General features: G+C 41.0%; 1 protein-coding gene across 2 annotated transcripts in view; it reads left to right on the top strand.

Moving 5' to 3' along the window:
• Positions 1-12,081, top strand: part of cdh16 (cadherin 16, KSP-cadherin) — a 33,266-nt gene extending 21,185 nt beyond the window's left edge. For both annotated transcript variants that reach the window (XM_014175513.2, XM_014175512.2), the window contains 3 exons: positions 6,731-6,847; positions 8,289-8,405; positions 8,702-12,081. In XM_014175513.2, the coding sequence (XP_014030988.1) occupies positions 6,731-6,847; positions 8,289-8,405; positions 8,702-8,802 (335 nt within the window). In that variant the 3' untranslated portion in view covers positions 8,803-12,081. The remainder of the gene's footprint in view (positions 1-6,730; positions 6,848-8,288; positions 8,406-8,701) is intronic.
• Positions 12,082-13,833: the final 1,752 nt, after the last annotated feature.

Raw genomic sequence — 13,833 nt, 5'->3', positions numbered from 1 at the left:
CATCAAAGAAAAGTCACAATAAGAACCATTGAGGATGCGGAAGACCAAGGGCTCCTCTACTGTTTATGTCACTGACGCCTGTCCCTTACCTAATAAGATGATATACAGTGCATTCGGAAAGTATTCAGACCCCATGACTTTTTCCACATTTTGTTACCTTACAGCCTTATTCTAAAATTGATTAAATCATTTTTTCTCCCCTCATCAAAATACACAAAATACCCCATAATGACAAAGCAAAAACAAGTTTTTAGAAATGTTTGCAAATGTATATATAAAAAGTTTATATCACATTTACATACAGTACCAGTCAAAAGTTTGGACACACCTACTCATTCAAGGGTTTTTCTTTATTATTACTATTTTCTACATTGCAGAATAATAGTGAAGAAATCAAAACTATGAAATGACACATATGTAATCATGTAGTAACCAAAGAAGTGTTGAACAAATCAAAATATATTTTATATTTGAGATTCTTCAAAGTAGCCACCCTTTGCCTTGATGACAGCTTTGCACACTTTGCGCAAAACTGAAAGCGCGAACCACTGCTTTTAATCAGGGCAAGGAGACCGGAAACATGACTGAATACAAACATTGTAGCTTTTCCCTCCGTAAGGCAGTCAAACAAGCTAAGCGTCAGTATAGAGACAAAGTAGAGTCGCAATCCAACGGCTCAGACACGAGAGGAATGTGGCAGGGTCTACAGTCAATCATGGACTACAGAAAGAAAACCAGCCCCGTCGTGGACCCTGATGTCTTGCTCCCAGACAAACTAAACAACTTCTTTGCTCGCTTTGAGGACAATACAGTGCCACTGACATGGCTCGCTACCAAAACCTGCGGACTCTCCTTCACCGCAGCCACCGTGTGTAAAACATTTAAATGTGTTAACCCTCGCAAGTCTGCCGGCCCTGACGGGATCCCTAGCCGCATCCTCAGAGCATGTGCAGACCAGCTGGCTGGTGTGTTTACGGACATATTCAATCAATCCCTATCCCAGTCTGCTGTTCCCACATGCTTCAAGAGGGCCACCATTGTTCCTGTTCTCCAGGAAAGTTAAGGTGAACGACTAACGCCCCGTAGCACTCACTTCCGTCATCATGAAGTGCTTTGAGAGACTAGTCAAGGATCATATCACCTTCACCCTACCTGACACCCTAGACCCACTCCAATTTGCTTACCGCCCCAATAGGTCCACAGACGACGCAATTGCAATCACACTGTACACTGCCCTGACCCATCTGGACAAGAGGAATACCTATGTGAGAATGCTGTTCATCGACTACAGCTCAGCATTTAACACCATAGTACCCTCCAAACTCGTCATTAAGCTCTTAACCCTGGGTCTTGACCCCGCCCTATGCAACTGGGTCCTGGACTTTCTGACGGGCCACCCTCAGGTGATCAGGGTAGGAAACAACATCTCCACCCCGCTGATCCTCAACAATGGGGCCCCACAAGGGTGCGTTCTTAGCCCTCTCCTGTACTCCCTGTTCACCCATGACTGCGTGGCCGTGCATGCCTCCAACTCAATTTATCAAGTTTGCAGACGACACTACAGTGGTAGGCTTGATTACCAATAACGACGAGACGGCCTACAGGGAGGAGGTGAGGGCCCTTGGAGTGTGGTGTCAGGAAAACAACCTCACACTCAACATCAACAAAACAAAGGAGATGATCGTGGACTTCAGGAAACTGCAGAGGGAGCACCCCCTATCCACATTGACGGGACAGTAGTGGAGAAGGTGGAAAGTTTTAAGTTCCTCTGCATACACATCACGGACAAACTAAAGTGGTCCACCCACACAGACAGTGTGGTGAAGAAGGCACAACAGCACCTCTTCAACCTCAGGAGGCTGAAGAAATTTGGCTTGTCACCAAAAACACTCACAAACTTTTACAGATGCACAATCGAGAGCATCCTGTCGGGCTGTATCACCGCCTGGTACAGCAACTGCTCCCCCCACAACCACAAGGCTCTCCAGAGGGTAGTGAGGTCTGCACAATGCAACACCGGGGGCAAACTACCTGCCCTCCAAGACACCTACACCACCCGATGTCACAGGAAGGCCAAAAATATCATCAAGGACAACAACCACCTGAGCCACTGCCTGTTCACCCCGCTATCATCCAGAAGGCGAGGTCAGTACAGGTGCATCAAAGCTGGGACCGAGAGACTGAAAAACAGCTTCTATCTCAAGGCCATCAGACTGTTAAAACCTCTCTAGGGTACGTGGGACGGTAGCGTCTCACCTGGCCAACATCCAGTGAAATTGCAGAGCGCGAAATTCAAAAATACTAAATTCAAATATTTAACATTCTTGAAAATATATGTGTTATACATCAATATAAAGCTTAACTTCTTGTTAATCCAGCCAAGGTGTCAGATTTCAACAAAGGCTTTACGGCGAAAGCAAACCATGCGATTATCTGAGGACTGCGCCCTGCATACAAATGTATGACAAATCATTTTCAACCAGGCAGTTGTGACACGAAAGTCAGAAATAGCGATATAATATATGCCTTACCTTTGAAGATCTTCTTCTGTTGGCACTCCAAAAGGTCTCAGTTACATTATATCCATAAAAACTCAGTTTAGCTGGCACACTTCAGTCAATAATCCACTCAGTTTCCCTCCATCAAAATGCATAAAAAATTAATCCCAAATGTTACTAATAAACTTTTCCAACCAAGTCTAACAACGTTTATAATTAAACCTTAGGTATCCTAATACGCAAATAAATGATCAAATTTAAGACAGAGAATACTATGTTCATTACCGGAGATAAATAAGAAAGAACGCGCTTTCCTCTACTGGAAGCCCTAGGAACTGCAATCTGGGAGGAGTTGGCCTTATTATTAAAATACTAGCCATTGAAAATTGTGGTAAGCTGACATTTTTTTGGGGGGGGATGGTTTGTCCTCGGGGTTTCGCCTGCCATATCAGTTCTGTTATACTCACAGACATTATTTTAACAGTTTTAGAAACTTCAGAGTGTTTTCTATCCAAATCTACCAATTATATGCATATCCTGGGACTGAGTAACAGGCAGTTTACTTTGGGCATGCTTTTCATCCGGAGGTGAAAATAGTGCTCCCTACCCTAATGAAGTTAAACAGCCATCACTAACATTGAGTGGCTGCTGCCAACATACTGACTCAAATCTCTAGCCACTTTAATAATAAAAAATTGCATGTAATAAATGTATCACTAGTCACTTTAAACAATGCCACTTTATATAATGTTTACATACCCTACATTACTCATCTCATATGTATATACTGTACTCTATACCATCTACTGCATCTTGCCTATGCCGTTCGGCCATCGCTCATCCATATATTTATATGTACATATTCTTATTCATTCCTTACACTTGTGTGTGTGTATAAGGTAGTTGTTGTGAAATTGTTAGATTACTTGTTAGATATTACTGCATGGTCGGAACTAGAAGCACAAGCATTTCGCTACACTCGCATTAACATCTGCTAACCATGTGTATGTGACCAATAAAATGTGATTTGATTTAATTGGTGGAGTGCTGCAGAGATGGATGTCCTTCTGGAAGGTTCTCCCATCTCAACAGAGGAACTCTGGTGCTCTGTCAGAGTGACCATCGGGTTCTTGGTCACCTCCCTGACCAAGGTCCTTCTCCCCCGATTGCTCAGTTTGGCCGGGTGCCAGCTCTAGGAAGAGTCTTGGTGGTTCCAAACTTCTTCCATTTAAGAATGATGGAGGCCACTGTGTTCTTGGGGACATTCAATGCTGCAGAATGTTTTTGGTACCCTTCCCCAGATCTGTGCCTCGACACAATCCTGTCTTGGAGCGCTATGGACAATTCTTTCGACTTCATGGCTTGGTTTTTGCTCTGACATGGACTGTCAACCGTGGCACCTTATCAAGTTGTAGAAACATCTCAAGGATGATCAATGGAAACAGGATGCACTTGAGCTCAATTTCGAGTCTCATAGCAAATGTATTTCCATTTTTTTAACATTTCTAAAAACCTGTTTTAGCTTTGTCATTATGCAGTATTGTGTGTAGATTGATGAGGAAAAAAATAAGAATTTAATCAATTTTAGAATAAGGCTGTAACGTAACAAAATGTGGAAAAAGGGAAGGGGTTTGAATACTTTACGAATGTACTGTACATCTGACATAACATACGGTACATAATGACCAGTCAAACTGTGTCAGGCTGTGTAATGTGTGATATACTGTATGTCACACCTGAGGACCTGTAGTGATAATAGTAGAAGATAGAAGAAGATAAGAATGTCCTTTGTGTTGGTCCAGAGGTGCGTCACAGTCTCTCCGTCTCTTTCAGAACAGAGGCACATGAAGGGGAGCAGTGTCAGGGGCTAGCCAGGGGCTTTTGGACCCCCGGATAACAGCTAACAGTCTGATAGTAAACCCTCTGTTATACACTGCTGTATTTTGTATTCGTTCATAGATTAGATAAAGTATCAGTGCATTTGCACTGGAACCAACCTTCATCACCCCTTGGCCAGTGTGTTTGTTTTGCGTCACAGAGGGTCTACCAGACACAAGTGACAGGGTCCCTCACACATAGGGTATGTGTATGATAAACCGACCTAGGTCTTTCCTCTATCAGAATAATGTTGATGTGGGCTGTTGATCATGCCAGTATTTTACTAATGTTCACCAAAACCTAGCATTACCAATGAATTGGCCAGTATCCCAGACTCTTTACTGAGTACAAGCAGATGTTTAAAAATATATTTGAGGTAATGTTTTTCATTCTTGGACAGGCTTTGGAGCTTTTGGAATTTCCCTCTGATGTTTACTTTGCTTTTAGACGCTAGCCAAAATGGACAAAATTGTTCTGTGTACCGTCAGTCAAATTGGTCTTAAAATTACACTACATGACCAAAAGTATGTGGACACCTGCTCGTCGAACATCTCATTCCAAAATCATGGTCATTAATATGGAGTTGTCCCCCCTTTGCTGCTATAATAGCCTCCAGTTTTCTTGGGAGGCTTTCCACTAGATGTTGGAACATTGCTGCGAGGACTTGCTTCCATTCTGCCACAAGAGCATTAGTGAGGTCGAGCACTGATGTTGGGCAATTAGGCCTGGCTCGCAGTCGGTGTTCCAATTCATCCCAAAGGTGTTCGATGGGGTTGAGGTCAGGGCTCTGTGCGGGACAGTCAAGTTCTTCCACACCAATCTCGACAATCCATTTCTGTATGGACCTCGCTTTGTGCACGGGGGCATTGTCATGCTGAAACAGTAAAGTGCCTTCCCCAAACTGTTGCCACAAAGTTGGAAGCACAGAATTGTCTAGATTGTCATTGCATGCTGTAGCGTTAAGATTTCCCTTCACTGGAACTAAGGGGCCTAGCCCGAACCATGAAAAACAGCCCCAGACCATTATTCCTCCTCCACCAAACTGTACAGTTGGCACTATGTATTGGGGCAGGTAGCGTTTTCCTGGCATCCGCCAAACCCAGATTAGTCTGTTGTACTGCCAGATGGTGAAGCGTGATTCATCACTCCAGAGAATGATGGAAACCCATTTCATGAAGCTCCAGACGAACAGTTCTTGTGCTGACATTGCTTCCAGAGGCAATTTGGAACTCGGGAGTGAGTGTTGCAACAAAGGACACAATAATAGATGGCCATTATTTTTCATCCATTCATTTCAGTAGAATATACATTTCTGTCAGGACAACCATTGTTTGCTCTGGTAGCTGTGCTGTTATTACAGTCATGTCGATGGACAATTGAACTATCAAAAGAAACATGCAGTGTTTACAATCAATGTCCCTTCTGTGCTTTCCTTTCACGCTGGGATGTTGCAGCTGTTATTACTCTGTAATTAATGTCTGTCCTTTCTCTGAAAACAAATAAGAGTGGATTTGGCATATGCTGGGTCTGTGTTCATGTGTTTTCTCCTTGCCCTCCCACCCCTCAGAATATCTCCACAACTCAATCTGGTTGACAGCATCTGCTCTGTAAATAGAAAAGGACATCTAATAGATCCCTGTAGATTTGTTTCCCTGATGTTTGGCAGCATGTTGCCTGATGTTTGGCAGCATGTTGGAATAGAGTACTGGTCATCCTGAGACATTGTGTTCAGACTGACTCAGTCTCAGGGTAGGATGGGCCGCAGGTGCACCCTCTCCCCCTGTCGCAGCATGGTCTCAGCCCAGTCTGCCTGGTGATCCCCCATCTACAGAAGACAGACAAATTTGATGTGTTATGCGCTTCAGTACTCGGCCGTCCCGTTCTGTGAGCTTGTGTGGCCTACCACATCGAGGCTGAGCTGTTGTTGCTCCTAGAGGTTTCCACTTCACAATATCAGCACTTACATTTGACCTGGGGAGCTCTAGCAGGGCAGAAATTTGATGAACTGTCTTGTTGGAAAGGTGGCATCCTATGACAGTGCCACGTTGAAAGTCACTGAGCTCTTCAGTAAGGCCATTCTACTGCTAATGTTTGTGTATGGAGATCGCATGGCTGTATGCTACATTTTTTACACCGGTCAGCAACAGGTGTGGCTGACATTGCAGAATCCACTCATTTGAAGGGGTGTCCACATACTTTTGTATATATAGTGTATGATTCTAGGAAAGGTTATGTGAACAATTATTTAATTTGACCAAGAATACGTGCAGAAAATGTAAAAGTTATGGAGCCCAATAAACTTTTGTCCTAAAGGTTTACCATAGGCTACCAATGTAATATCTGTCTTTCCCCAGACACCCATACCAACCTGTCCCTGAACATCCCATACCTGTCTCCTGAGGTCTACACGGTCCCCTTCACCATCTCTGACAGCAGCTCTCCTCCCAGGAGCACCTTCATCAACCTGCCAGGTGACGCATGTTGATACAGTCGACGTCGGAAGTTTACATACACCTTAGCCAAATATATTTAAACTCAGTTTTTCACACTTCCTGACATTTAATCCTAGTAAAATTCCCTGTTTTAGGTCAGTTAAGAATGTGAAATGTCAGAATAATAGTAGAGAGAATGATTTATTTCAGCTTTTATTTCTTTCATCACATTCCCAGTGGGCCAGAAGTTTACATACACTCAATTAGTATTTGTTAGCATTGACTTTAAATTGTTAAACTTGGGTCAAACGTTTCGGGTAGCCTTCCACAAGCTTCCCACAATAAGTTGGGTGAATTTTGGCCCATTCCTCCTGACAGAGCTGGTGTAACTGAGTCAGGTTTGTAGGCCTCCTTGCTCGCGCACACTTTTTCAGTTCTGCCCACAAATGTTCTATAGGATTGGTTGAAAAACGAGTTTTAATGACTCCAACCTAAGTGTATGTAAACTTCCGACTTCAACTGTATGGTTGAACCAGAATATATTGCTCTACGCAGTATAATTTCTCATGTATTACAACTGTAACTTTGATTTTGTCACAATAATAGATGGCCATTATTTGTTGTCTTTTCCTTTCAGTAGAATATACATTTCTGTCAGCACCACCATTGTTTGCTCTGGTAGCTGTGCTGTTATTACAGTCATGTCGATGGACAATTGAACTATCAAAAGAAACATGCAGTGTTTACAATCAATGTCACTTCTGGGCATTCCTTTCACACTGGGATGTTGCAGCTGTAATTACTCTGTAATTAATGTCTGTCCTTTCTCTGAAAACAAATAGGAGTGGGTTGGGCATACAGTATGTTGGGTCTGTGTTCATGTGTTTACTCCTGGCCCTACCACCCCTCAGAATATCTCCACAACTCAATCTGGTTGACAGCATCTGCTCTGGGGTGGCAGGGTAGCCTAGTGGTTAGAGCGTTGGACTAGTAACCGAAGTGTTGCAATATCAAATCCCCGAGCTGACAAGGTAAAAATATGTCGTTCTGCCCCTGAACAAGGCAGTTAAACCCACTGTTCCTAGGCCATCATTGAAAATAAGAATTTGTTCTTAACTGACTTGCCTAGTAAATTAAAATAGAAAAGGACATCTCATAGATCCCTGTAGATGTGTTTCCCTATATGCCTGATGAATGGCAGCATGTTGGAAGAGAGTACTGGTCATCCTGAGACATTGTGTTCAGACTGACTCAGTCTCATGACAGGATGTACCGCAGGTCCATCCTTTCCCCCTGTCTCTGCCTAGTGATCCCCCTCTACAGCACACCGAACTGATTTAGTAAAACCCTGAGGCCTCAGGGGCATAGAGATGTTCTCTCCCTGTCATCGTGGTCTGCTCAGGGTATCTGTAATGTGCTTACGAGTGCTGAATATGTCCCTGTACTTTGTGAGTTGTGTTGACTATGTCTTAAATCACAGTGACGGTGTGTCCATGCAATGTGAGAGGAAACTGCAGGACCGCCGCTAAGCAGCTGCAAGGCATGCCAACCGTCCAGTCCACCGTCGGCATCCTACTGGGAACCCTGGGGGTCATAGGTAAGAGTAGCTGCTGTTGGATTGTAGACTGAACACCTTTAATTAAGCTACCAAGTTAAAATGGCCAAGTCAATCAATCAATCAAATGTATTTCTAAAGCGCGTTTTACATCAGCAGTTGTCACAAAGTGCTTGTACAGAAACCGAGCCTGAAGTATAAGCAAAATGGTCCTTTGTGTAATTTTGGGTCAAGATGATCTGAGTTCACTTAGGATCTTTTTCAGGATCTTACATTTGAGTTAGTCATGGGATATTTTAGTATGTATGGCCTAATTTTATCTTTCTTATTTGTCCCAGGAATCATTCTAATCGTTGTGTTTGTGAGGCTGTCCTACCAGAACCCTAAACCGCCGAACAAAACCAATCAGGAGAGAGAACCCCTGAGGATCTCACTGTGAGGGTACTGCCTGCATATGTCTCCGACTTTGCCCATATGAACAGGGCCATGATAGTAGAGCAATGATATAGTGAGAATGTTTATTCAGTACTGTGCATAGTATTTACCTAGTGGGTAGTTCTTATATTGCGGTGGTATTTGGGCAGAGCATTTGGGAAAAAATGCACTTAATTTTTCTAGATTTTTTTTTATTTATAGTAAATGTATTTGGGTACATCTTCCCAGTATAAATCAACTAATGGCAGCTTAATGACATTAAATAATTTTCACCATTATGATAACATTGTACCATCAGTAGGAGTAGTAACACCAATCACGATAACACCAATGATACATTTGAGGTAAATGAGGATTTTCTGAAATGGAGGCCATGTATACTAAAATCTAAGGCCATTAACCCTTTAAAAATCACTTACTAAAGTGATATGAGTAATAATTCTGCTCACAATGTAATTTTCCTTCATTTAAATCGAGTAACACCAAGCAAGACTTTGGATTTAGATACATCAAATGATCAATGGAATCCTCAAATGTATGATATACTAAAAGGGTATGATTGTAATGTTATTTAATAGACCACTCCCCCGTTTACAGTTTGCCACTGGAGGGAATGCTCACTAGAGGGAATACGCTTGTGTGTCGTGGAACACACCTTCCAAGTTGTTCATTATTTTGCGTAGAACGCATGCCTCTCGTTGATTATCCCTTACGTAATGAATGATTTTCGAGGCAGTAACACCAATGACATAAAACTGAGGGAGGGTCACATTATATTAGTAAAAAACGTTTTTTTTTTAATAGCCTACTGTTTTTATAGATCTTTACAGTATGTTTAATACTTTTGTTTACTTTCTAGCATTCAAAATAATAGATAGATATCTCTAAATCCCCCAAAACATGTCACAACAACCAGAGCCATACAGTATACTGTATATAGCGAGAGTTTGGCCAATGTAATTTCTGTCGGAACGCTCTGAGAGAGACACTTTTTGCTCCATAGCCATTGCTAAGTGATAATCAACGCTTTCACGTTGTAATGTTTATTTCTGATAGTTTTTAAAAACCTATGAAGATGTCCAGCGAAAGCGGATATGCAATTTGCTGACACCACAACACAGTAAAGACTTGGATACACATTATTCAGAATGCTAATAATTAAAAACGTCTGTGAAAATTGCTGCTCTGTTTTGCTTGTTTACAGATCCCTCGTGAAAAAGTACTACTGAATTACTACACAAAACCTACTGATTTTACTACTTGATTGCTATTGAGATGTGTAGTAAACCAGTAGTGATTTATGTAGTAATTTAAGTAGTAATGAGTGATAAATTGGGACGTTTCATGACTGGTGAACACAACATATTTCCTACTCAAATCACTACATAATTCTCTCTTAATGACTACTGTGTAACTACTGAGCTTTTGGGTATCTATTACACAACAGTTTCTAAATGTAGTTATATCATCAAACAATTATATATACATTTTGTATTTGTATTACATTAATTACATATTAAATTACACATTTACACTTTTTTGTTAATCCATTTGAGGCCTTGTCTTCATTCAGCGTTGACTTAACTATCTTCAGATCCTCTTTTTTTGTTGCAGCAACATTTCTCCACCCCGTAACCTTTTAGAAAATACAGACAAGCAGAAGAGACAACCAATTATAAGCCATTATCAATCATCAGCTAACAGGGGTCACATAAGACAACACAGAAAAACATTTGATAAACGATGTTAATTTTACCAACAATGGTCTCCAGTCTTCTTATGTCAAAATAGTTAAGTAGAATGGGTAAGTATACCAATATGAACATACCCAACATTTGCATACAAACACACATACTAATTAACTAGCATGACAAAAACAGAGGCTACATATCTACATTTCAATGTGGCTAGCAAACAACTAGGCTAAACTCAATACATCTCTATGACAATGGCTAACGGCTAATACGGCTAGCAATCTTTTTGATGTAGTAAAAAGTTATATAAATGGCTAAACAACGACATGAACGTTTTCATAAAATATAAAAGATGGTGCCAGCATAACAGCTATGAAAGACTGGATTACGAAGGGTGGAAGATGATTACATTCGGGATTGTCAAAAACAGTAGCTACGACTTCCTGTTTTGTCTTCTTTTGCGGTCGCGAAAAACCGGGGTAGTCTGGTTGTAGTGTTGTGATACTTATTCATTACCAACATCAAGTTGTAAAAACTCTACTTGACTGCTATAGACAAGCCTGTGTAGTAAAGCTGTAATGTTTTGACTACTTATTTATCAACATCAAGTAGTAAAAATGTATACCTGATTACTACTGGAAACACTACTGTTTTCCTACTGAATACTACAAAACTCTACTTGTGTATCTTGAGTAGTGCATAGTCTACACATTCACTACACACTCCCTACAAGACTCTACATAGTCACTACTGCACAAATAGGTTTTGTGTAGTAATTCAGTAGTACTTTGTCATGAGGGGTGGGTCATTTCATAGGGAATTGTCGGAGATGCTCTCGTATAGTTACATCACCAAAATATTGTGAATAAAGGCGCTAACGAGTATGTTGTTGGACAATGTATATTATGTATAACATGCGTATCCCATACATACGACTAAGAAAACTGGAAAGTTGAAACAAACATGGCGTCCGTTCTAAAAACCTGTCTGAACTCCCTTAATTTATGACTCTGACTGCAACTCTACTGGGTCACAACTGGGACAAGGCAATTTGCTAGCCCTAAATACTTTAAACAATGCATAAACATAAAGGCAGTATAAATGGCTTGTATTATATGTTATCATTGACAAAAACATGTTTGAAATGTAACTATTCGTCATTTTAAAGTGTTTTTGATGGTTTTAAATGCCACCGCAATTCAAGAACCACCCAAGTTGTAGACTTTTGGCATTGCTTATCTACAGCATTTATGAGACATTTGTTGCATTTTAGTTATAATATCTGTCATATTTTGTAACACACACAATACTTAGTTTTTCTCGCAATTACAATATTATCATTAATTAAGATTGCGTCATACTGCTATGCATTATAGGGATGTTACATGTAGTTATTTTAGCATGTAGCTATTTTATCTATTTCAAATATTGACATGTAATGATTTGTAAGAATCAGTAGGTTTTTCCTGTTTAATGTTGATTTTAAACCTTGTAATTAAAATGCACGATGCCAAATTTTTATCTATTCTTCGCACCATATCATTCCATTGATCACATTTCACATTGTAATAAAACTATTGAAAAGAGAAGCCTACTGTTCATTCACAATGCTTTTTAGAAGGCTTAACCACATCGAGGTTGATGTATTGTTAAAGCAATCCCAGGTTTAATACCCTGTACGTACCTTACTTTTATGGTTTTCTAATAAAATGGCATAAAATAACAAAAATAGCTTCTTAGTAAAGAGCAATTTTTCAAGCAAGAATTTTGCTAGGACTGTCAGAGTGGTCTGAGTGGGGAGGGGATAACTGAAAAGTAGTTATTATTGGCAGAGAGGTTTGGAATTCTCTTTCTTATTGGTCTATTAACTAATTAACCCACCAAAACAAGCTGAAATTTCAGGGGTCTTTTTTAACAGCTCTAGAAACCACTAAAATGGCATTATCATCATTTTCACAATTTCACAGTATTATTCCAACCCTATAGTGTGGAAATGTATATAAAACACAGGAAATCACGTTTTTGAATGCACTGGGCCTTTAATCATTCCATCCCCTGTGGATCTATAATAACCACCTCAAAATGGTTATACATGTAAGAGGACAGCCAGGATTATCCAGAGAGCAGTCTTAATCCCATTTAGCAAGGTGCCTCCAATTTACAGGATGATGACAATAGCATACGTGAACTTGATGACCTGACAAGCGTCCTGGGCTATAAATAGACCCGGGGGATGCCATAAATAGCCCAATGCTCAAGGTCCACTGAATGACGCCCAGCGGCAACCAACATAATTTTATACTAAAAAGGAAAGATGTCTAGCCAAGTCGATGCATTATGGTTTTCTAATGGTGCATTTTCCCTTGGGGCAATTGGCCCAAGCTCCGTTGGCGGCCCTTAAAAAAAAGACCAGCAGCCACATTATTCCCTGTCATGCATCTGGTTTATGTGGACACTGAGACAATAGCTATTCATGTATACATCTGTGTGCAGGTCAGCAGATGGGTTAGCGATATAATCTCCCAAGCAGGGTTAATGGGCTGTGGTGTATCAAAGCAGGAAGGAGTTCACAGGCACTCTGCTCAGCCGTGTTCCACAATGCTCCACAGGCGTACTAGGCTGTACTAGGAAAAACACAATAACAACAACAGGAAAGCCGTTTAAAAAAAAGACGTTTAAAAATAACATTTCAATCCAGTGTACCATATATACAACAGGTAGGCAAGATGCTCCTCCATGTTGTCTTCTAATAGTAGCCAACAGTACATGTGCATGGAATAATACACAAGGGAATTACACTGGAACTAATACACGTGACCCAGCTAAAAACAGCATACGCTTACGTACTTCGGAATCAGAATAACCACAAAAGCCCTGTAGAAAAGGCCCAACGAGCCTGCTTTTGACATAGGGTCAAGCATTAGTATGGCTGTGAGGGACTGTTGCTCTATTATTAGCCTCTCTGTGCCCAGATTCTGCGTCTCTGTGGACCAGAGTGGTTCAGCTGGCTATGGGGCAGGGACATGTATGAAGGAGACATTTTTTGACCTGTCCCCGCCAACTGGCTCAAGGAAAATGAGAGGTAATGCACCACATATGGATGCTTTGTGACTTTGCTTGCATTCTGTACTGTTTCCATTGCTGGGTCACTTAACCCCTATTTTAAAAAGTATATTTTGAATTCTCTCAGTGAGCAATTTGACTTTGGTCAAACATGATAATGTGCTCACCTGTAATGGGGGTTATTTGTATTTCAGCAGCATGTAGGAAAGTTCAGTGCTCAACTTGAGCAGGAGCTCACCAGAGGTGAGTACCGGCACCTCAAATGTTCTACTGCTTGA

This window comes from Salmo salar, chromosome ssa26, assembly GCF_905237065.1.
Source record: "Salmo salar chromosome ssa26, Ssal_v3.1, whole genome shotgun sequence".
Classification (NCBI taxonomy): Eukaryota; Metazoa; Chordata; class Actinopteri; order Salmoniformes; family Salmonidae; genus Salmo; species Salmo salar.
Note: the sequence above shows the minus strand (reverse complement) of the source record. Positions and strands in the feature narration are given on the sequence as shown.